General features: G+C 38.1%; 2 protein-coding genes across 7 annotated transcripts in view; one reads left to right on the top strand and one right to left on the bottom strand.

Moving 5' to 3' along the window:
* Window positions 1-14,081, top strand: part of LOC106076383 (serum response factor homolog A-like) — a 32,479-nt gene extending 18,398 nt beyond the window's left edge. For both annotated transcript variants that reach the window (XM_056017318.1, XM_056017317.1), the window contains 5 exons: window positions 2,252-2,383; window positions 5,014-5,207; window positions 6,002-6,136; window positions 9,953-10,024; window positions 11,953-14,081. In XM_056017318.1, coding sequence (XP_055873293.1) covers window positions 2,252-2,383; window positions 5,014-5,207; window positions 6,002-6,136; window positions 9,953-10,024; window positions 11,953-12,546 — 1,127 coding nt within the window. In that variant the 3' untranslated portion in view covers window positions 12,547-14,081. The remainder of the gene's footprint in view (window positions 1-2,251; window positions 2,384-5,013; window positions 5,208-6,001; window positions 6,137-9,952; window positions 10,025-11,952) is intronic.
* Window positions 14,082-15,346: 1,265 nt separating this feature from the next.
* LOC106076379 (hydroxysteroid 11-beta-dehydrogenase 1-like protein) overlaps window positions 15,347-26,368 on the bottom strand; it is a 55,150-nt gene continuing 44,128 nt past the window's right edge. For all 5 annotated transcript variants that reach the window (XM_056016882.1, XM_056016885.1, XM_056016881.1 and 2 more), the window contains one exon: window positions 15,347-20,118. In XM_056016882.1, the coding sequence (XP_055872857.1) occupies window positions 19,895-20,118 (224 nt within the window). In that variant the 3' untranslated portion in view covers window positions 15,347-19,894. The remainder of the gene's footprint in view (window positions 20,119-26,368) is intronic.

Here is a 26,368-nt window from a genome sequence, read left to right on the forward strand (position 1 = left end):
CACTAGAATGCCTAACAGTACATATTTGTATTGGGTACACTAGAATGCCTAACAGTGCATATTTGTATTGGGTACACTAGAATGTGTAACATTACATATTTGTATTGGGTACACTAGAATGCCTAACAGTGCATATTTGTATTGGGTACACTAGAATGCCTAACAGTGCATATTTGTATTGGGTACACTAGAATGCCTAACAGTACATATTTGTATTGGGTACACTAGAATGCGTAACAGTACATATTTGTATTGGGTACACTAGAATGCCTAACAGTGCATATTTGTATTGGGTACACTAGAATGCCTAACAGTACATATTTGCATTGGGTACACTAGAATGCGTAACATTACATATTTGTATTGGGTACACTAGAATGCCTAACAGTACATATTTGTATTGGGTACACTAGAATGTGTAACATTACATATTTGTATTGGGTACACTAGAATGCCTAACAGTACATATTTGTATTGGGTACACTAGAATGCCTAACAGTGCATATTTGTATTGGGTACACTAGAATGTGTAACATTACATATTTGTATTGGGTACACTAGAATGCCTAACAGTGCATATTTGTATTGGGTACACTAGAATGCCTAACAGTGCATATTTGTATTGGGTACACTAGAATGCCTAACAGTACATATTTGTATTGGGTACACTAGAATGCGTAACAGTACATATTTGTATTGGGTACACTAGAATGCCTAACAGTGCATATTTGTATTGGGTACACTAGAATGCCCAACAGTGCATATTTGTATTGGGTACACTAGAATGCCTAACAGTGCATATTTGTATTGGGTACACTAGAATGCCTAACAGTACATATTTGTATTGGGTACACTAGAATGCGTAACATTACATATTTGTATTGGGTACACTAGAATGCCTAACAGTGCATATTTGTATTGGGTACACTAGAATGCCTAACAGTGCATATTTGTATTGGGTACACTAGAATGCCTAACAGTACATATTTGTATTGGGCACACTAGAATGCGTAACATTACATATTTGTATTGGGTACACTAGAATGCCTAACAGTACATATTTGTATTGGGTACACTAGAATGCGTAACAGTGCATATTTGTATTGGGTACACTAGAATGCGTAACAGTACATATTTGTATTGGGTACACTAGAATGCCTAACAGTGCATATTTGTATTGGGTACACTAGAATGCCTAACAGTGCATATTTGTATTGGGTACACTAGAATGCCTAACAGTGCATATTTGTATTGGGTACACTAGAATGCGTAACAGTACATATTTGTATTGGGTACACTAGAATGCGTAACAGTACATATTTGTATTGGGTACACTAGAATGCGTAACATTACATATTTGTATTGGGTACACTAGAATGCCTAACAGTGCATATTTTTTTTTGTACACTAGAATGCGTAACAGTACATATTTGTATTGGGTACAATAGAATGCCTAACAGTACATATTTGTACCCGCATATTTGTATGGTGAGCTCAAGTAGGCAAAAGCATTGCAAGTGAGGCTGTGGTAACTACCGCTTGGCAATCTATCAAGGGGGCTTGAGTTTCCCCGAGCTGTGTTGGCTGAGCACCTAATGTCAGAACGGAAACCTTCTCCCTGATTCCATTCCCCCCCCCCCCCCCAACTGGTCCACAACAGAGAACATGCTATGAAAAGCATAAAAGTTGCGCTATACGAAAGCAATTCAAAAACAAGCAATAGAAAAAAAAATTACTTTAAAAACAACAAACCTTATCTAAGGGAAAGAGTCGCTAATTAATTCCAATTGTTTCAAAAATGCAGGGGCTTAGCTCCCTTTCTGCTATATAAACAACATTAATTAATTAGTACTAATTGATTAACTAATTGACTAATTTTTGGACTGATTCGTGTGTTGTCATCGAATATAAATAATTTCAACTTGATTCGAGAACGGGACGTGGGAGAAAAAACATGTTCAAACGTTTACCAGACGACAGATAGAGTGAGTTTATATAAGCTTTGTGGAAAAAAAAATTAGTACATACGCACCATTGGGGTAATAGTCTGACCTGCACTGGACTGTATAATAAAGTGTTTAATCCAGTGGAGTCTTCACCAGAGAGAGGCTCGGTTTGTGTAGATAACAAACATAACAATACAAAAAATGTTGTCAAATCTATAACTGTGTTCTTATAGTAATAGTTAAAGTTTTTTTTGTTGTTGTTTTGTTTGTAATTCAAAGAAAACCATTTTTTTGTTCTTCCCTAGACCACATCTGCTGTCCACATGCCTGCAGTCGCACGTGCAAACCCAAGAATAATTACGTTTCTCAAGTCGGGGGAAGTTCAGCCAGCGCTAGCCAGGTGCCGGACCTACTGAATGACCCCCGAGTTTACGTAGGTGAGTACACTATACCCCAAGCCTGTTAAGTCGCTGCTCACTTTCCCCGTCTAGCAACCGTAGCACCAGTTGTTTTTTGGTGGGTTTTTTTTTTTGGTGTCAGAAGCTGACAGATTGATGCCATAAGTGACACAGAGCTTAATGGGAGGGGGAGGTAATACGAGAAACATTAAGATTTGAACGTCTGAAACGTTAACGCAACGCTGGAGGGGAAGGGGGGGGGACAACACCAAAAACATGTAGAGCCTAGATTGATTTTGGTGGGGCATCTATAGACTTAGTTTCTTCTTCTTCTTCTTCTTCTAGCCAGCTTTATTGCTGCTGAGCTGTGAGCTCTTTTGCAGACTGTGCCAAGGAAAAATAGTGTGCTGTTTTCTTCAGTTGTTCAGCACTGCCATACAGGGTGTTGGTTATGTTGGGCTGTAGTGGAAGTAGGGTCTGCCTAAGGTGGGTTAGGGAGGGGCATTCAAAGAGGATATGGTTTACGGTTTCAAAGGGGTGGGCGCAGTATCTGCAAAGAGGGAGCTGTGTGGAGTTTATTTTGTTCAGGTGGTAATTTAATAGTGGTGTGTGTCCTGTTCTTAGTTGGAAGATTGTAGATTGTTCTTTGCGGGGGAGGAAGTTAATACTGTCCAGTTTGTTAGGCTTTGTCATTTCTCTGTACATGGCTCTGCCTGTGTTTCCTGATGCCCATTGGTTGAGCCACTCCTCTTTGTGATTGTTGACTAACATTGACCTTAGGGTGAGGTAGTTAACAGGTCTATCTGGTTGTTCCATAGATGAATCTGCCTTTGAAAGCTTATCTGCCTTTTCATTTCCCATGATGAAATGTGTCCAGGGATCCACTGTAGTGTAATATTGATATTTAATTTTGATATCATCTGGTGGATTATCACAATGAGTGTTGTCAACTCTCTTGGGCTGTTTGATGTGCTGCTGTTAAGTGCTTGCAGAGTAGATTTGGAGTCTGTAAAGACAACAATATCTGATGGTGGTTGCACTCCTTGATATAATTTGTTTTCCACTGTCTGTAGTGCTATGGTAATTGCCTCAATTTCGGCTTGGAAGTTTGAGCAGTAATCACCACAGGGTGCGCTTAGTTTAAAAAGCTTAGATAACGGCGGATTTTTTTTTATATCACAGCCATACATTGCAATGAAATGTGTATCAACATTGGGACATTTCAATGAAATGTGTATCAACATTGGGACTATTCAGGACTAAAGGAGGAAATTGCACAATTTTCAATAATTTTTACTTGAACCTGCATACGATCTTTATTTAACGAAAATGATTATACTTGAAAATTTAAAATACGATAGGAATATGGAGGACTAATTTGAATTTCTGACAATCAAGTAAAAAATTATGAAATATATAACCATAGTATAACGAGACCAGAAAGAAATAAGGTTTTCCTAAAATAAGTAAAAAAAAAAAAATTAATTTCCTAATTCTTGCCCGAAACCTTATGTGGGCCGCCTATCGGGGATTACCGTCAGATTTTATCTAGCACTTTCTGGTGTTGACTTCCAGGCAGAGGCGAAGCAAGGGTGGGGGGAGGGAGGGGAAGAATTAGAAAATCCACCCCGGGCACCAACTTGACGGAATCCCCAAAAGAGTGTTTTTTACATGAAATATGACGCTAAATGCAGGGGCCCCCAAAAAGGTCAAGCTTCCCGGGCCCCCAAATTCTAGCTACTCCACTGCTTCCAGGTCGTCTCAAGTTAATCTTAGCGCTTCAGATCTTCTCGCCTTTTATGTTCTAATTGTTTGTCTTGTAGTTGAAACTTGTTTATTTCAGCCAAGCTTACTTAAGTATATTCACTGACTCTGATGATGACCAAAAAAAATTACATTTGCAAATAATTATACACACTGGAAACCACTGCTATCACTTTATCAATGCAGCAATTAAAATAAGTTTAAATAAGTAAACTTAATTTCTTGTTACTTTAGTTCCTCATGTGAAGGTGAATTAAGGGATCAATTACCTTACAAGGAAAGGGATCTTGGTGCTCTAGCAATAAAGCGCCTTGATTCCGAACCGAGGAGTTTCGAGTATCAATCCCGGTTATTACTTTTGAAGTTCTGGATTTTAAGGAACCACCTGAGTTCTAAAGGGTATCTGACATACGTTGGGAAAATAAAGGCGTTATACTGGCCACACGACAACCTTGTTAACTATCGGCCAATCAAACAGATGAGCTGGGTGTCGAAGAAATAACGTGTACAAACTTTTTAAAACAGACAGAGTTGATATAGGCTTTGTGAAAAGCAGACGAGCTCATGGGCCGAGTGTTCAAGAAACTTTATAGATCTCAAGGTCTAATAGAGCTAACCTTTACTTTACTAAGTACTAACTATTTTGCAAGGTAAAATCATGCCGAATCATTTATCTCTGCCTCTCTCTTTCTCTCTGTTGCCAATTTGTTCTTTTCTCTCTCGCTTCTCCTCCTCCAGTCTCACTTTCAGTTGTATCTTCCTATCTCTCACTCTCTCTCTCTCTCTCTCTTTTCTCCTAAATAAATATAGATGCTATTTTGCATAGAATATACCTTGATCTGGAAGTGACATTAGTAAAATAGATCATTTGTTTTAATGCATTTTGTTTGATGTGATTTTTGCAGGTCGGTGTCCAGACTCTAGCTGCTTTGCGCTGTTCCCGGAACCCAACGAATGCAGCACCTCCAAGTTGTGTCCCCAGGAGCAGTACTGCTGCAACGATGGATGCAAGAACGTCTGCCTGATCAAGCCAGAGTACGCAGCTCTCATGGCGCAGCAGGAAGCCAAGCAGAGACAGCAGCAACAGATCATGTACCAGGTACCTGTCGTTTCATCTGCGCTCTAAAAAACAATTTTCTAGTTATACAGGATGGGGCATAAAGATTTCCCGCATTTCAAAGGAATCTACCAAAATAGCCCAATTATCTAAACTTTTCAAGCCGCATCGCATGGTGAAATAATATTTTTCATTACTCTTCTAGTTTTCGAGATCTGAGTGTGACAGACGGACAGACGGACATTTAGCACAAACCTAATAGAGGCTTTTACCCTTACGAGGGCCGCTAAAAATGCTTATATTTCTGGAAAAGTACATTAAAAACACTTTTGTTTTAATGGATTAAAAAATGTTTTCTGGTCTAGTACAGATGCATTTTGACTGAATGCAATGTATCGCTATTACTTTTAGGCTGTTTTCCTTATATGCTTCAACATAGCCTCAATATTCAATGGTCCTATGATGGGCTGAGAAAAAGAAAGAAATATTGTTATAAAAATTAAAAATGGTAGAGCCTAGCCTACCGAACGGTAGACTAACCCTAGTCCTGCCTCTCTTCTGCCTCTCGAGCCCATACAGTACCTACAATGTGGGAGATCGTTATGCCCCACACTCCACTTGAACATTTGGCCTATGAGCTCATTCTAAGCTTTTTAATTCATTGGTTTTTAACAACAGCCACCACAAACATCACAAAAAACTACAACAGCAAATATCAAGCAAAAACAGTTTCTTGTAATGAATTACAGCAAAAAACAATGATTACTAATAACCACTGCATGCTCACTTTTAGTTGTTTCTTTTATCATGATTTTTCATTGATTTCTCTTTGACAGAAACAGCAAGAAGAACTGATGAGGCGTCAACAGGAAATGTTGCTACAGCAACAGCGTCAGATAGCGTTGGCCGAGCAAGCTATGCTGCAGGCTAAAGCTAGAGCTACAGCGGAGGCAGAGCTGGCGGCCCAGCAGGTAGGCGTTACGACGTCCTAATACAAACAGAATTAAAATACACTTCACCCAAAGCCATTTTTATACATATTGGAAGGGAAAGTACCTCATCTTCTTTTTACTGAAAGAAAAAAAAAGGCTTCTCTAATCATTTACATGTGATGCATGTGAGCGAGAATTTCATCTCTCGAATAGCGTTCCACCAAATATCATATATGGCCCCCTTCAGTCTCGAAGCGATTATGGATTATCTCGTGGAAATGAGATGAATGTTTGGGCATTTATCATCATCATCAAACTCCATTAGAGTGAGGGCTTGAGAGGCTCAAATCCTCTCTTGCAAAAGCCCTGGACAGAAACCCTGCTGTCTTGCGTAGTGCATGAATGTCGCCATACAGGTCGAGAATTTTGGGTTTCCCAGACCTGTCGAGACGGAGATCAGCAAGTCTGGGGCAGTCAAACAGAATATGAGGCACGGTTTCCTCTTCCCCGCAGCGTGGGCACCGTGAATCGAAATTTGGCCATAGCCGCGAGAAATATGAGCCAACAGGACAGTGGCCTGTCCTGCACTGTGCTATAATAGCTTGCTCAGGCCTGGACAGCCTCCACCACGGGGAAGTGCGGTCAGGGCGCCTCATTCGCTCCCAGACTCCACGGGCTTTTTGGGACTTGTCCCAGCACTCAAACCACTTTTCCATTTCTGTTTTTTGTATTATAGCCAGGGCTTGATGAAAGCTTACAGCCTGATCAGTGGGTGGAATTTGCCCTCCCTGGTGGGCCAAAGAGTCTGCGATTGTTTTGCCAGTCACACCTATGTGACTCGGTACCCACTGCATTATTACAGGGGTGCCATAGCGTTGTTTGATGTTATGTGAAGCCATGATGACAGTGTTGATATTGGGGGGCCATGGTCCGGGGCTTTGCAAAGCATGTAGTACAGATTTTGAGTCAGTGACCACAACAATCTGTGTTGCCCTCAAATGTCCCTCGCCGAGTTGAGAGTCAATGACTTTTAAGGCTTCACAGACTGCCATGGTCTCCGCATCAAAACTGCAAACACTACCACATGGTCCAAAGATTTTGACTGTGTGAGAGCCAAGAAAGTCGATGTAGGCTCCATAGCCTGCTCTTCCAGAATCTATTGATGCCGATCCATCAGTGTATGCAAAAATAGCACTGGGCTTGAAGTTATTAATGGTCTCCAGAGCTAGGATTTGAAGGTCGTTAGATGAACGGCTTTGCTTAGTGGCATTAGGGTCTACTAATTTCAAGCGTATGTCTGGGGTTGTTGGGCGACACCAAGGGGGAAGGGGATGAAAGCGTTGAATGTTTTGTCGGTTGGTGGAGAGGCCAGCTTCATCAGATAGTCTAGTGGCATGATGCATAAAAGACTGCATCTGGATACATCTTCTGCATCTCCAACCATCCACTAGTTTTCTAGCTAGGAGGTATTCATCCAGCCTTTTATACCGCTCATAGCAGGTCAGTACTGACCTTTCCCTCCTAAGGGTTAGTGGAGCTATATTAGCCATTATTTCAGCCGCATTCACTGGACTTGTCCTAAAGGTTCCACAGACAAATCTTAGTGCTTGGGACTGTATTTTATCAAGTTGTTCAAGAGCAGTCCTAGAGCCATAAATTTGCACAGGTAGGCTGTAGTCTATCTGTGATCGGACTGCTCCTAAATACAGGGATCGGAGCATGTCTGCTCGGGCTCCCCACTTCGTGGATGCCAGCTTCCGCACAATGCTAAGTTTCACTGAGGCCTTTCTTACAACATCCTGGATGTGCTCACACATTTTTAGTTTGCGATCTAAAGTTACGCCAAGGTACTTGGGCATTAGCTATGGTCGGAACGATGTCGCCCACACACCAGTCCCCCTTTCTCCACGTAGCTGATGTATCCAAAGGAACGGCAAGTGCCGATACAGTTTGGGGTCTGCCACAGTGTAGCACTGAGGGCTGCAAGCTGCCTAAGGGTCGCCGACTCCTGATTTTTCCTCAGAAATTGACTCCCGAAGAATTCCCCATGAGTGAAGGCAGCAGAGGTTTGAATTCAGAGTTTTTCTTCTCCTACGTGGGTAGCCAGCCATGGCTAATGCTGTACACCATGGCTACTGCCCGAGCTTACTGGTTAAGGCGCCAGTTACTCCTCGCATTCGTGTGTGCGTGTATGTGTGTATATAGCGTTCTATAGCCACAAAGCAATAAGGGAACCGGCGACCCATAGGCAGCTTGAACATAAATCTTGTTGTGGATTGTTCAACACTCTTGACAGAAACTTCAACTTTGCTGTATTGATTTTGCTTTGGTAAAGGTGAACTGCTTCATGGACGATTCTAGCCAATGCCCAGGCTTCCATCACGTCCTCCAGGAGATGAGCCATAGTGATCTAAAGGCTGAAGGAAGCCAATGAGTCACAAGAAGAAATGCTTTACAGGATGAGCTGTGATCTTTTTCAGACTGAAGGTTCAGTCGGCCAACGGCTTTGGATATCGAGTAGAACCAGATAATAATTTACCAACATATTAGCACGAAATCTCGGAATATTAATAATTAAAATAAATGCCCCTTCTATTCCCCCGTCTTCCAACCCTCCTCGCTGCCCACACTGTCTCCCATGTCTTTCCACCTCCCACCCCATCTCTCACCAAGACAAAAAAAAAACAAACGTCTAGTTAGCAAGAGTAATAAAAGAAAACGTCAGTAAGAAACATTTTGTCGTGATACGACTGTCCCGAAGTAAGTGTCTCTGTCAAGCGAAACGTTTTTATGTCTCAGTCCTAGTAGATCGAGTAGGTCATTAGGTTAGGTCACAGGATCAAGTGCTTGAAGGTCACTGTACTAAAGTCATGGACGACAAGGTGTACAACAAAAAAGAATGGGTCTCTTATCTAAAAGCTAGTGTCGTAGCTAGGGATTTGTGGGCCCGGGGGGCCTTGACCTCTTTAAGGGCCCCTGCATTTTGACATTCGACATCATGATATGAGATAAAATCGTAATATTTAATGTAAAAACAGAATTACGGACACTCATTTGGGGGATCTCCTCTAGTGGGGGCCCGGGGGAATTTTAAATTTGAACTTCCCCCCTCCTCCCACCCTAGCTACGCCACTGCTAAAAACCTGTTGTCCGCCGTCAGTCGTAGAATGACTTTAATTCATTTCAAAGACGCACTCATTCATGATTTGAACAAACAAATCAAAAGTGTGGCCTGATTGATTGTTAAGAAAAGCCATTCGTTTTGGCTAGTTTTTTGTTTCACTGCTTAGGTCAATGCCCCCCCCCCTTCACTCCCCGTGACTTATCCTTGTCATCAATTCTCTCAGCATGGCGCTGTCCAGTTTTGTGACCACCTTTTTGATATCCTCATTTGACTTTGGGCGCCCTTTTTTTTTTTCATGCCCATCTCAGGTCTAGGTGGACTTTAAGAAGTACAACAGAACATTGTCTTTGATACCTAATATGAAGGATGAGTGCAGTATTTCACGCAAACCCAGCTGCAACCTGCATATTTTGCCACATCAAGCGCAGACAAAGTGGTTGACCGCCGGAGGGGGGGGGGTCTCTGACGTGCGTAAAGATCACGATACCGAAAGATTCATTTCGCGAGTCGTCATCTCCCATACGGGATATATGTCCAAACCAGAGCATCTGCGGAATTGTAAGCACTGCCTCTTCACTGTCCTGCTTCTAGCATAACATTGTTATTTGTAAGGTAGTTTTGCTAGCATATGCCCATTATCATGGATAGGCATAATAAGTATAAGGCATAATGAAAAAACAAAACAATTTACAGCCATTATTTTCTGTATTTTGATCTTCGTCTCCCTCTAGGCCAGAGCGAAATATGAAAAAGAATTACAACTAAAGGCAGAAGCCCAGGCAGCGAAACAGAAGCAACAGTTGGTAAGTTTAATATAAAGAAGCGGTCATACTGAACCATAACAGAATGGTGAATGAATCAGTGTTGTAGTTGATTAGTTTAGAAATTCAGAGTCCAGATTGAGCGATACAAAGGATGAAAATAGATGATTTGGTAAGTACAAGGTGTCCAGATTGAGCGATAGGTAAGTGGTGAGATGAATAGAGTTGATTCGTGAAGTACCGAGCGTTTGAAATTTACCAACAAGTCAGGTGAAAAATACTTGATAAGTTAACTACTATGTGCAAATCAAGGTACAGGCCAAACAAAAATAGCTGATAAGTAAGTACAAGGCATCTACACTGAGCCATCGGTCAAATGAATGACTACAAAATGTGTAAATTGTGAGATTTCTCATCGAATGTCGTTTCTCGATTATGTTTCTACGAATGTAAACGTACCTTGTTTTATTGTTAGTTCTTTGTTCATGATAATCTTTCTTTTTTTCTCTTTCCATATTAAAAACTTTTTTTTAAATTACAAAGCTTATATCAACTCACTCTGTCTGTCCGTCTGTCTGTTTGGTGAAACGTTTATATATGTTTTTTAATTATTTTTTTCTTATTCTCTCCTATTTCCCATTTTCGGATCAAGTTAAAACTTTGCACAATTATCCATTAAACATGATAAGGCATGAATAAATTTAAAAAATTGAACAATTAGTTAATTAATTAATTTATTTATTTGTATAATTTCAAAATAAGGGGAATAAATGCTTCTTAATGAGACATGGTTATATAAATGGGAAAAAATATTACCTTTCTTGTATTTTAACGTTTATTATTAATTTACTAGTCGACCCTGAAATTGTCATTTTGGGGTGTCATTCAAAATGGAAAACGCCAATCCTACTCGCGATGAAAAAAAAAACGGCATTATGCAATACCCGTTATTGTGGAATCTAGTGAAAGAAGCTTCTCGCGCCTCAAACTAATGAAGAATTACTTGAGTCAACAATTCTCGTAGATAGATTGAAACATATATTAATTCTTGATATTGAGCGTAATCTATGTTGGAAATAAAATTTTTATGATATACTGTATGACTTCGCTACACGCAAGGCTCGTAAAGTAGTTATGTACGTAGTAAAGTATTAATAAAATGCAAAGACAAATTTATTTTCTAACACAAACTCTTAAATTTCACTTATTATCCGTATACCTACCCAAACTTGGCCTCGCGAAATCCGTTTCGCACAGGGCCCCACAACGGTTCAGTCCGGCCCTGCTATTTACAGATTGAATACAGAGTAGATTACCCCACCCTCTTTTTTTCCCGCTAAATCTACGTGGGGTAGAAATTAAAAAAAAGAGTGATCTTTCCATAACTTCTTGGTCACAACGGTTAAGTCCGGCCCTGCTATTTTGTGACGGGGAAATACTACTTGTTCTCCCCCCCCCTCTTTTTTTTTCGTAAGGTAACTCTAGTCCGACTAGCAGAAATAAAAAAATTGATCTTTCGTTTTTCGTTTACTTCTTGTCCAAACTCTTGAGCCATGAAGAGAATTATATATATAGAAAGATAAGTACTTAAAAATTAGGCAATCCATCACTGAGTAGCGGCACCTCTTTTTGTACAATAAGCACTGTCCCCTTATTACGTTTTGATACTTTTTCCCATTCTCGGATGAGGTTGAAATGTTGCATAATCATTCATAGTCGATAACAATACACGAATCAATCCAAAAATTAACCAATTAGTTTATCATTTAGTTCTAATCAAATAAATTTGTTTTATATGGCAGAAAGGGAGATAGAACTCTGTAAATTTCAGATAGTAGTTCTTAGCGATTCCGTCCCTTAGATAAGCTTTGTTTTTTAAAAGCGTTTTTTTTAAAAGCTTGTTTTTTTGTTTTTTTTTATCTGAGCTTAATCTGAACTAAATCTAATTTCATTTATTGACTACTTTTTAGGCTCAACAGCAGGCAGCAGCGTTGCTTCAGCAGCAGATGCAAGAACAACAACAACAACAACAACAACAACCGAATCAACAGCAGACGAACTCTCAGACGCCAGCATCCTCCAGCGGATACAACTTCCTCGACAACTTTGTGGACGGTCCTCAAACAATGACCGGCACCAACACCGAGCTGCCGGCCCGATCTTCTAAGTTCTCCGAGCTGACGGGGAGACCAACCGGCACCCAGGGTGCTCACAGCGGCGACAAAAGTCTTAGCTTACTGGCCGCGCAGCTCAACTCTCCGGCTAGCGCCAACCCTTACAGCTCCGCCCATCAGCAAAACGTGTACAGCAAAAGTGATTACCTTCCGCCAGTGAGGTCCGAAACACAAGAGAGACTGATTAGACTTATCCTACCCCAGGGTTCCGCTTCGGGTTCACCTCCAAGGCCAGCCCAGCGGGCTCCCCAGGCTGTCCAGAGGGTTCCCCAACAGATGGCCTATCCTAACTCTGGCTACCCTTATCCGCAAGCGAACCAATCCCCCGTCAGGCAGCAGGGTTCTGTCGATCCATACCTCATGTTCCATTTTATGCAGACTGCTGCCTAGTGTTTCACTACCATTAACCCTCATATGCCCGAAATACTTTATAGCAAATAACAGTAGAATGAAAGTAAGGAGCTCTAATAGACGCATTGGGTTAAATTTCATCCATCCTATTACCGCTATTACAGGATCTGTTTTTTTTAAAGAAAGACTTCTGACTAAATATTGAGCTTCCTAAACTTGGTACTAAGAATGTCTTTATTTGTTTGCTTGTTTTAAATACACAATGCTCTACAAATGGAATTACCATATTTCTCATCAATAAGAGACTTAGCTTTATATATTCTTTTTAAACATGTATGGGTCATCGAAATTTGTGAATTGACCATTCAAAGGTCCACAATATCGATCTTTTTTTTTAAATCTGGAAGTAGTAACACTAAGCCCTAGTCTATACTAAATGTGTAGGATTGTAGACCTGTTTATATAATTTGTATCAATGTTATTATGCAAACTTCAGAAGTTAAGTGTTTGTTAATAATTCTTTACACATTTTTAATTTTAGATAAATAAACACAAAAATTACAGAAACCAGCCAGATTTTGAGCAGGATTTAAGCAAGAAAAGGAGTTTGTCGTTGATTTAGAAGGATATTGAACTGAAAAATAAGATTATACTGGTGCATCGCTTAATCTCAAAATTGGAAGAATTTTTTTTTAAACATGTTAAAGAAGAAATATTTTGGAGAACTCTTTATTTTTTGTTCTCTGTTAGTTATTTCAAATTCTTATAACTACAAGCAAAGTTTCTGTTCATTATTTCAATCATTTCATTTGATTGCGGAGAAAACAAAATATTCCGTTTTAGTCTTTGTATCTATCAAATAAATTGATATGAAGGTATCGTCATTGAAATTCACCATTTAGCCATAAACTTTTGTTACTTATGAATATTTATAATTAAAAAAAGATTTCAGGAGAATGCAGTCAATCAGTTACAAGCAAATGTCAAGTATTTAGGTAACAATCTAGGGAATTAATTCAGTCACTAACATTCATCTTTTAAAAAAAAAATTTAGATATCCAGACAAGTTCTTTTCCAGAACAGACAGATATTCTAAACACTTTACAAGAATTTAATGCTACTTAAAACCATTTTTTAGCTTTCGTACTAATTCATATTATTGAAACCGCTAGTCAAATTGAACAAAACTAAGACAATTATATGCTAAACATTGTTTTCCATTAGCTCTCACATCCAGGCAACATGTTGTGATGATTATCTGTAGTACTGTTGCATCCATTGTATTAGCATTTCCATAAATACAATTGAAGAAATAGAGGGGGTTTATAAAAATATTAATGAATATATTTCTAGATCTGCAACACAACTGTATGTAAATAGCGATTTTATTTATAATAATAATAATAATAATCTTTATTATCCGTAAGGATGTAGGGTTATGTAGGGAATCTGAGTTTCTTTCTTAGTTCCTGTATGGAAAATGGTTATAATAGTCAAACGCAATATTTATGTGATTTGATATAGGAAGGAGATATTTTTTGTTTATTTCAATAAATAGTTTATTGTTCGGTATATCTGCCCCAGTGTTGTTTAATCATTGTCTTGTGTATATTATAATATTTAAAACAATATCAACTGCAATGAAGTCTCAGTTAGAACAATGAAATATTTTAAGGGCCTACTTCACACTAAGGCAGGCGTGCACGTTCTGGAGGGCTAGATAAGAGATTAAATGCTCATACGGATGGTTGCCTGGTCGTTTGGGCTTGGTCCCGGACTCTTACCCTGCCCGCTGCTGTGGGGGGGGGGGGGGTTCGGTCTAAGAAGTAGATTATCTTCAACTCTGAAGGAAACATGTAAAACATTTCAAAACATGGTTAAGAAGTAGAGAGTTATGGGGGGGGGGTCAATCTGTTGTTTCAAGTAATGGTGTTTTCCCCAAGTATGCTGGGTGTAATTTGATCAAAAAGAGATTCAACTAGGCAGCCCAAACCGGTCCGTCTAAAAGTATGTACTAATGTTGACTCTTTCATATTTTCTCGCCATTTATCTAGCTTCCCTGCTGCTCTTGATGAGTCAGAGAAGGATAGACCGGTCAAACTGTTGACCAATTTTTTGTTCAATTTTCGTTGCTTTTTTTCTGCATGTGATTTAACCTTGTAGGATTGTTTTTTAAAAGATTTTGTTTGTATCTAAACTATATGTTACATCATTGGGAGTTAAGAGAGGACATAGAGACTAAGGCGAGGGAGTTAAATGATGGAGGACTGCTATTGAGTCGCAGGAGTTTCAGTTCAGTGTATTTTTAGGAGAGTCTACGTGTTAAAGACTAAAAAATAGGGGTGCACCGGATAGTACTTTTTGTTATTCGGCCGGAGCCGAATATTGACGAATAGTAAAATATGACATTCAGCCGAAGCCAGCTACTTAAATGTCTTGAAAATAGCTTGTGTTGTTGAACATTTTGCAAAACTGTTAAATAACATACCTATATTCATGTTATTTTTTTCTTTTTATATACCTTAGTGAAAAAAATTGCCGAATATTCCGCTGAAGCCGAAGCCGGAGCGACTATCAGGTGCATCCCTACTAAGAAATGAGGGGAAAAGAAGAATTTGAGAAAGAGAAAAAAACAGTGAAAGAAAAGAAACATCGAGAAAGACAGGAGAAAGAGAGAGAGAAAGAGAAAAAGCAATGGAGAGAAAAGATATAGTAAGAAAAAAAAGAATAAAAAGAGAGAGAGAGAGAGAGAAACGAATACAATATGGAAGCTATACAAGAGTCCACTTTATTACTCACACCATTCAATCATAAAAAGTCAACACAACACAATTCTGAGTTATAGTTCAATTAAATTTAATGCTGATATAATCAAATACTGAGCAACAATAAATTATTTTAAAAAATATCAATTATATTGCTATCTTTGGATATCACAGTGACCACGTGACCAGCTAAACAATATCAACAATGGCCTTTGCCACACTCACACAACTCAATACTCAACTGAGACAACTACATGAACCAAACATCTAACGTTCAAACTGGTTGGTATTGGGTCGAGTCGAACAGGATTTCAAAGAAATATAATCATTATCATATGAAAAAAAATATTTAAAAAATAGAATTATTATATATTTAATCAGGGGCATTGGTGGTTGAGTGGTAAAGCGCTAGGCCTCCCAACAGAGGGGGGTGGTTGAGTGGTAAAGCGCTAGGCCTCCCAACAGAGGGGCTCTTGTTTGAATCCCGGTCTCATTTTGCCTTTTGGCATTTTTTAGGCGCCTCTGAGTCCACCTACCACTTATGGATACATGGGGAAAGTAAAGTAGGTTGGTCGTTGTGCTGGCTATATGACACGCTCATTAACCGTTGGCCATAGATACAGATGACCTATGCTGTTCTGCCTCGTAGATTGCAAGGTCTGTTTAATCATATTATTTTATTCTATATTTTATAAAGGTTCAAGGTATGCCAGAAAACAAATCAAGATGCACCTGGCTCAACGCCCTTGTATTTCTTATGCTCCGAGCGTAAACGATTTTTCAAGAACTTCTATGTATACACAACTCTGCCATGGCTGGTCCTAAATACGGATGACGAAAGGAGGAGGGTTGACAGTGGGGCTAGCGACCCTATCCTGTAGAACTTCAATAGCAACAGAGACGGCAAACGTCAATCTGACATGAAACGAGGGCGGTAGACTCCTAAATAAGGCGTTAGACCAGATCTGACCGAACTTTCAACGCCCGATAAATAGCAGGCCTTTTTAATGCAAAGAAACCAACCCTTATTGGCACATGAACAAAAATCGGGCGCCCCAAGGATAAAAATAGGATGGAGGCCGAGACGAGGAAATTGCAAACAGGGACTTCCTCACAAAACATGGCTTCACACCTTCATGACATATCCGAAAGCAGTGGACATCAATAGACATGCCTTAGAGTGGAACCACCAGGGCACAAGACGTAGAGGAAGACCAAAAAGAACGTGGCGACGCAGTGCACTAGATGAAGCCGAGAGGACCGGGAAGTCATTAAAAAACTAGCAAGAGACCGTGGAGAGTGGCGTGTTATTGCTGAGGCCCTATGTTCCACGAGGAACGCAAAGGAAAAATGATGATGATGATGAGTGAACATCAGTTGGGAAGAGGCTTGCCGGCATTGCAGGAGACCGATTTCGATGGAAACAGCTTGCCGCCCAAAGCGGCGAACGGCTCTGGAGGATCCTATGGTATTGATCGCAATATAGGGACTCCATTCGGTAATTAGGTATTAAAGAACAGTTTTTATATCTTACGATTCATATTAGAGGCTTAGACTCTTGATCTCTTAGCTATTTTATAAACTAGCGATACTTTTTGCGTAAATTTGGAGTTTAGAGAATTTGCAAACTACTGCTATACATATTAATTTACAAGACTCTCTATAATAAAACAAAACAAAAAACAATTATTAAGCTATGGGAATGAGGGCTTTCTGTGTGAGAAGGAGCAATAAAACATTTAAGGAGAGGGCAAATACAAACCCTGGATGTAACATATACAAATCTGACTTAAAATTCAGTCTCATGCAATCATTTCGATGAGCTTATCAACCAGAATACATAAAGCTAAAGTATGTACATAATTAGGTCTTGAGGTCATCAAAAAAGGTCCCTCCCACTGACCTTTATAACATATTTTGATCTGGTTTCTCAATTCCTGAGGTTAAACACGTTCACATTAAAACAGTAATGTCCAATCTACGGCACGCGGGCCATTTCCGGCTCGTAACGCGGTGCTGTCGTAACGTCTGCTGATATTACGTCACAGGCGCAGAGTTTCATTTGACTCGACCTATTTCTGGAAGTGACGAGGTCCGCGACACACATGTGTCTCGAACAAATATATAGAACCCTCATGTCCAAGTTTGACCACCATTTCATTATAACATTACATAAGCTAATCGCTCATAACAATCTTTACAGTATCAAATTGCCAATCACACATTGTCTGGTTTCATTTCTATGCCTTCTATGCATACTCAATTGGTCCATTAAAAAACAAAAAAAAACTTAGCAACGAAAATCGCAGTTATTACAGCTAATAATAGAAATAAACATAAACGAATTCTCTGTACGCACTGTGCGTCCTTAGTTACTAAAACATTCACATGTTTCACTTTCACTTTATGGGAGTATACATTGTAGATAATACAATATGTCACAGAACGATATATCTCATATATCTATCTATATATACATATAGGTCTGTGGTTTAAATAATACATTACATTTTTTGAATAAATCAAATGTTATTGTTATTTGTTTTAAAATAATTTCTCACATTGACAAATAGATTTCACTTCTATAGCTGTTTAACAGGGCTCATTAGAAACACATAGTTCATTTCATATTTCATATATTGCCATTTCTTACTGATACCCCCCTTCCCTTCATGGTGACCTGGCCATTTATCCCTTTGAAGACAACATCACATACAAATTATACTCTTTTAACAGAAAGAAAACCACAACACTAAATCTTATCAAACGTAATACAAAATCTCATCAAAGTCGAAACCAAATCTCATCAAACTCAAAACAAAATCTCGTCAAACTCAATACAAAGGCTAATCAATCTCAAAACAAAATCTCATCAAACTCAATATAAAATCTCATCAAACACAACACACAATTAGATGAAACACAACACACAATTAGATGAAACACAACACACAATTAGATGAAACACAACACACAATTAGATGAAACACAACACACAATTAGATGAAACACAACACACAATTAGATGAAACACAACACACAATTAGATGAAACACAACACACAATTAGATGAAACACAACACACAATTAGATGAAACACAACACACAATTAGATGAAACACAACACACAATTAGATGAAACACAACACACAATTAGATGAAACACAACACACAATTAGATGAAACACAACACACAATTAGATGAAACACAACACACAATTAGATGAAACACAACACACAATTAGATGAAACACAACACACAATTAGATGAAACACAACACACAATTAGATGAAACACAACACACAATAAGATGAAACACAACACACAATTAGATGAAACACAACACACAATTAGATGAAACACAACACACAATAAGATGAAACACAACACACAATTAGATGAAACACAACACACAATTAGATGAAACACAACACACAATTAGATGAAACACAACACACAATTAGATGAAACACAACACACAATTAGATGAAACACAACACACAATTAGATGAAACACAACACACAATTAGATGAAACACAACACACAATTAGATGAAACACAACACACAATTAGATGAAACACAACACACAATTAGATGAAACACAACACACAATTAGATGAAACACAACACACAATTAGATGAAACACAACACACAATTAGATGAAACACAACACACAATTAGATGAAACACAACACACAATTAGATGAAACACAACACACAATTAGATTAAACACAACACACAATTAGATTAAACACATTCCTTTTCTCATATATTCTTTAACACTTCGTCTTCCATTACAACAAACACAAATCAACAACATTTAGACTTTCTCGTGGTTGTTGTTTTTTCTCCTCAATGCCTATCATCTTATCAGATACACATCCTCTCTGTCAACTTTGCCATTTCTTCCCGGGAAGATCTTTCTACACGCTCTTAACTTATCTCGTCATCCTTTTTTTCCCGGCCGGAAAACCCAACACGCAATTACATCAAACCTAGAATACAATTACATCAAACCTAGAATACTATTACATCAAACCTAGAATACAATTACATCAAACCCAACACGCAATTACACCAAATCTAGAATACAATTACATCAACCCCTACACGCAATTACATCAAGCCTAGAATACAATTACATCAAACCTAGAATACAATTACTTCAAACCCATCACGCAATTACATCAAACCTGGAATACAATTACATCAAACCCAACACGCAACTACAACAAACGAAACATACGATTACATCAAATCCAACATACAATTACACATACATCAAACTAAATATACAATTACATCAAACCGAATACATACAAACTTAACATACAACTCATGAAACACAAAATACTATTGCATTGAACCAAACTATCACCATCATATTTGCATGTGTTCTTCTTCAAGATGCGTACGTGACACAAACAAACAATTACATCAAAGTAAACATACATTTACATCAAAGTAATCATACAATTACATCAAAGTAAGCATACAATTACATCAAAGTAAGCATACAATTACATTAAACCCGAATCATCTCAATTCAATCTCATTACTTCTTTTCTGTAAAACAGACAAAACCTGAAGTCATGCAATCATATGTAATCATACTTTTTAAACACTAACCATTTCCACAATCACCTTATCAGCCATCCCTGGAAACAGGTTACGTAACAACGATACCACCCATGTAGACCAGAAGGGGTAATATAGATCGTTCTTCCTGTTGGCGCCTGCCTGGACGATGGCCAGTGCAGTGTCCACGGGGCTGACTGGAGCGATTTGATCAAAATTCACAAACTCTGAAGTCTGTATTTGTTTTATAGCGTTTTCTGTGGCTGAAAATAAAGTTAAAAGAAAAAAATTCATTAGCGAAAATTTAGCTGAGATTTTTTCATCTTTTTTTTTTTACAAAGCTTATACTAACTCGCTGTCTGTCTGGTAAAAAGTTAGTACACGTTATTTCTCCCACACCCTTTCTCGGATCAAGTTGAAACTTTTGCAGAATTATGTATTGGCATAGACAAGACGTGAATTAATTAAATGAAAAAAAATACAATTTGTAAATTAATTACTGATAATTAATTATTTTGTTTGATAACAAAAATGAAAATTAATCCTTCAGTATTCACAGATACGGCTAACTAAGAAGGGTTTCGTCCCTTTAGATATTGAACACGTTATATCTCCCACACTCGGAGCAAGACTAAACTTCGAACGATTATTTTTTGTACTAGCCAAATGAATCAATTTAAACATCAAAACGTAAATTATTATTGGTAATTAATTATTTTATTTGACATCGATTAAGGGAAATAACTTCTACATTATTGGGAGATAGAGTTGTAAGGAAGGAGTTCTTTCCTTAAAATAAGCTTTGTTTTGTTTTCTTAATAGGATTTTAAACTATTTTGTGTGTGAAGTTGTTCCATGAGCTCTTGTTGATTTACTTTGATTAACGTTGGTAAGTAAACGTTTTTTTCGGGGGAAGGAGTGAGTGCCCCCTTACCTTCCGATACGCTGTCAATTTTACCTAAAGGTTAAGTTGTCGATAAAACTTGATAGACCAGGAGATGATACTTATATCACCAGGACGTCAAATGTAAGCAGGTGGTAGACGTCTCTCTCTCTCTCTCTCTCTCTTTATATATATATATATATATATATATATATATATATATATATATATTATCATGGGCGTAGCCAGGGGGGGGAGGTTTGAGGTTCCTCTCCCCCCCCCCCCAGAAATGGATCAGAATTCAGTAATTGATTTTTTGCTTGATTTTGTTTATTTTAGGTGACATTTTAATACTATACCATCACTTACCCCAGCGCAGCTAAGGGGTTTTGAGTTTAAAACCCCCTACCAGAGGGGTTTTAGTTTAAAACCACTACCAGCGGATTTTGAGTTTAAAACCCACTACCAGGGTATTTTGCAGTTAAATCCCTCTCTTCTAAAAAAAAAAAAAAAAAAAAAAAAAAAGCAAACGACTATCCCCAAATTCCAAGAGCACAGTTAAGGAAGATTTTGATTTTATAACCCCCTATTCAATATTAAAAAAAAACAAATTACACACTCAAAATTCTCTTCAGTAGGGTTGGAGCTAAAAAATACCTCTTCAATATAAAAAAAAAAGCAAATTACGCACTCAAAATGTTATGTGCATAGGTAAATGGGTTTCGACTCAGTTTTGAGTTTAAACCCCCATTCAGCGGGTTTGAAGCTAAAAATGTTTCTTCAATATGAAAAAAAAAGTAAATTATGCACTTAAAATTTTATGAGCGTTTAAACCCCTTTCAGCGGGGTTTGAAGGTAAAAAAAATACCTCTTTAATATTAAAAACAAAGCAAATTAAAAACTCAAAATTCTATGAATGTAGTCAAAGGGGTTTTAAATATAAACTCCCTCCAGTGGAGTTTGAAGCTAAAAAAATAACTATTCAATATAAAAAAATTACGCACTCAAAATGCTATGAGAGTTGCCAAAAGGGGTTTTGAGTTTAAATCCCCATTCAGCGGGGTTTGATGCTAAAAACATACCTCTTTAATATATAAAAGCAAATTACACACTAAAATTATTTGAGCGTAGCCAAACTAATTGGGGGTTTTGAGTTTAAACCCCTCTCCTAGAGATGGCTTTTCGTAAAAGTTTAAAACCCCTCCAGATGGTTTGCGAGTTTAAAATCCCACTACAGAGAGTTTTGAGGTGGAAAACCTCTATCTTCAATGTTATTGTAAAGCAAACATTTACCAAATTCTAAGACCGTACCTAAATGGGGTTTTGAATTTAAAAAAGCAACAACTTCAGTTAAAATCCACAACAGATGATTTTGACGATAATCCTTTTCGATATAAAATCTTAAGCAAACTACAGTCACCTAATTCCAAGATCCTATTCAAGAGAGGTTACACATTTCTACCAGTGGCGGGGCTCCATTAATAAAGTGCATTGAAAAGTCATCTGCCGAAATTGAAAAACACTAAATGTGGCTCATCAAAGATGGCTAACACAGATTTTAGGAGTCAGTTATAGAGATTGGGTCTAAATCAAGGAAATCCTATGCCGAATTGGGAGTCGACACCTTAGTAAGGTTGTGACAAAGCGTCGCATGAGGTTTGCGGGACATGTTTTCCGAGAAAATGAATTACGCATACTAAGGGTTGCAATGACATCCTAGTACAACTTGGCGCCAGTAAGGCAGAAAGAATAGCATTTTAGGTTTTTGAAATAAAACTTTTTAATAGCAGGAAAATTTACTGTAGATACCTCAGAATATTGATTTTGTTGGCTTTCAATACCAGAAATAGTGCTTGGCGGCGGGGCTTCTCCCCGCGCTGGGGGAGCTCCATGCGCTCCCCCAGAACCCATTGCTGGCAATGTCGGGGAATCTACAATTTTCCCGCTAACTCCAGGAAGAAACATTCTAAGGCATAATAAACTAATAATAATTAATTAACCCTAACTAATTAATACTATTGTCGACCCTGGGAAGGTACTGGGCTTTATCCGGGAAGTGGGGCTATCTACGAAGATCTGATTTATGAATTTGTGAACATGCACTATTTACATTAGATTTTTACCAAATATTTAAATTTTTACTACCTTTACTATTTTAACTGTGAATAGACCTTGATTTTAATGATATGACTGTATAGAATCTGGCCCTTGTTGTTTAGAGAGAGAGGGATCCTTAAGGGACTGCAGGCACGACATGGCCTAAATTATGCCGATGTGGCTCAAATCAAAAATCAAATCAAATCTCATAGGCTGCAGTGGCCTAAGGCCGGCCCTGCAAAATAGCGGCGTATGCTACGCCGCCGGTCAACTAGTTGTGGATAATTTACATGTTTGCGTCGCATGCGACAGACTTAAGAGTTATGTAACACGTAATTGTTTTATGTTTATGTATTGTATTGTATTATATGGATCTGTAACATGCTGATGTGTAATGCTGTAAAATGCTGGGTTCGTGCGTCCTGGAGCAACAACTAATGCGTAACAAACATAAATAGTATAGATTAATTTGAATCCAGCTTTAGCAGACAAATCAGATATCCATTCAATAATAACTATTCACTGCGACTTTATAGTAGTTACACCAAAATTATCCAATGTATTGAAATATAATTACATCCGCATCCCACCGGGCACAAAATATCAAAAGTCCTCTAGCATACAATGTCACTATTAAAATACATCCGCATCACAGCGGGCACAAAATATCAAAAGTCCTCTAGCATACAATTTCACTATTAAAATACATCCGCATCCCACCGGGTACAAAATATCACAAGTCCTCTAGCATACAATGTCACTATTAAAATACATCCGCATCACAGCGGGCACAAAATATCAAAAGTCCTCTAGCATACAATGTCACTATTAAAATACATCCGCATCCCAGCGGGCACAAAATATCAAAAGTCCTCTAGCATACAATTTCACTATTAAAATACATCCGCATCCCACCGGGCACAAAATATCAAAAGTCCTCTAGCATACAATTTCACTATTAAAATACATCCGTATCACAGCGGGCACAAAATATCAAAAGTCCTCTAGCATACAATTTCACTATTAAAATACATCCGCATCCCAGCGGGCACAAAATATCAAAAGTCCTCTAGCATACAATTTCACTATTAAAATACATCCGCATCCCAGCGGGCACAAAATATCAAAAGTCCTCTAGCATACAATGTCACTATTAAAATACATCCGCATCACAGCGGGCACAAAATATTTAAAGTCCTCTAGCATACAATTTCACTATTAAAATACATCCGCATCACAGCGGGTAACAATAAGCTTCAATAACATGTATCCAGCTCTAAGTACAGAAAGCAACTAGTAAAAATATGTGTACTGTCTCAAGTTCCAAAGACGACTGCTACTAAAATATGTGTCCTGTCTCAAGTTCCAAAGACGACTGCTACTAAAATATGTGTCCTGTCTCAAGTTCCAAAGACGACTGCTACTAAAATATGTGTCCTATATCGCATCCCTAATACGACCCCATCTGACTAAAAGTGAATTTAGTCATTCTTACTTCCTCCTTCTATGTCAGGGGCTTCACGTGCCTTTCACCTTCTAGACCCAAGGTGAACGAATAACAGTTAATGTCAAGCGAGACTGTGACAGGATCCCAGGTGTTAGGAAAATGTGTCTTGTTTTGTCATCTTGCTGTCGTATAAAATCATTGCGTGATTGGGGCTGTTCTAATCGGGGCTGTTCTAATCGGGGCTGTTCTAATCGGGGCTGTTCTAATCGGGGCTGTTCTAATCGGGGCTGTTCTAATCGGGGCTGTTCTAATCGGGGCTGTTCTAATCGGGGCTGTTCTAATCACTTATGGAGCTATTCAGCGCAGAGGCCTTAGAAGTCTGCATAATGAACAAACCTCAACTCTGGACAAACTCCATAAGATGCTGATCACAAGCCACAAGATTATTAGAAATGTGTCTTTGAAAAAAAAAAATTAGCTTAAGATACTAACTGACTTTCTGCCATGTCTGCTAAACAATGAATGGTCTCGACATGTAATAACATTTCGTAATAACTTCAGTGAAGCAGATATTGTAAAGCATTCAGTCAGGGCGACGGTGCCCTCTGACGTTTTGAAACATATTGATTCTGTGTTATGTTTAACAAATGCTGTGTATGTTTTTGTAATCAAGATTCCTAATACAAAATTGGCTAAAAATGAGAAAAAAACGGAGCCGAAAATCCACCTTTAGCTATTCATGGTTTTAAGAAATATAGTAATTTCTGTTCATACAATTGTCCTTTTATTGCTTGCTCCTGAAAACCGCATATGGATTCAATGACATAGTTCTATGAGTGTTGAGATACTAGTTACCACAGGAGAGTGAGAGGGGGGCAGTTCAAGACCCCTTTTTATTGGTGGTCTCTAGTTCTTGTTTGGAATAATGGTGCTGGACACCTCCAAGACTGGTGCTCGTGCAAACGTGAGCATCATCCACTGCAGACGACACAGACGTCTGCAGAAATGTCCAAAAGTCAACGATGGACAACATTCCTAATGGCGCAGTTCACAAACTCTTGACCACAAACGACTTCCTACAGTGATTCAAAAACTTTTCTATCTATCCATCCATCCCAGTGGCGCTACAGCCCACGGAGGGCTCTATCCTACTTTTCTATCCAGTGAAGTAGATACATTTTAAATATTCAAAACATTGTTTTGTTGTCTTCTGCTTTTGTGTATGGCAATATAAATCATCACGGTCAATACGGGGCAACAAAAAAAAATAAAAAAGCATATCCCATTACCCTTTTATTCAATTTCATGTTATTTCTATTTTAGAAATGAATCAATTATCCAATTTGATTTTCTTCACTGTAAACTCGCATTCTGTGTTATTTCTATTACTAGTAGCAACTCAAAAGTGTGTAGGTTATTTTCATTATTGCAAAGCTTATATCAACTCACTTCTTTTGTCTGTTAAACATTTTGTATGTTATTTCTCCCATTTTTCCATTCTTGAATCCCTTGAAAAGTTTGCTATTATTAACAAAACTAACAAAACACGAATCAATTTAAAAAAAAAAATCAAACAATTTATTAATTATGGTTATAAAGTATTTTGTTTGGTATCGAAATAAGAGAAATAAATGCTAATTATTGAGAGATGTGGCTGTATATATGGATTTATCCCCTTTATTACGTTTTGTATCGTTTTTTTCTCTCACTTCCCATTTCAGATCAAGTTTAAATTTTGCATTATTGCTAGTTGATGACAATACCAGTACATGAAAAAAAAAATTAACCTCTTAGTTAATCAGCGGTTATTAATGTTTGTTTTATCTAGCAAAAAAAGAAGCTTACTCCGGCAGTAGTGAGATACATGGAAGTGATTCTGTAATTGTCCTTTGATAAGCTTGTTTTTATTTTTTAAAATTTGTTGTATGGTTTTACAATAAGATAATAGTTTGGTATTGCCGTGGCTCAGTGGCTCAGCAAATCGAAGTTGAATGTCGAGAAAGTGCATAGTTATGTCTGAAACATAATTTATGCGATATCATCATAGAAATGTAAAGTGCATTTAATCTAAACATGTATTTTGGTT

This window comes from Biomphalaria glabrata, chromosome 18, assembly GCF_947242115.1.
Source record: "Biomphalaria glabrata chromosome 18, xgBioGlab47.1, whole genome shotgun sequence".
Lineage (NCBI taxonomy): Eukaryota > Metazoa > Mollusca > Gastropoda > Planorbidae > Biomphalaria > Biomphalaria glabrata.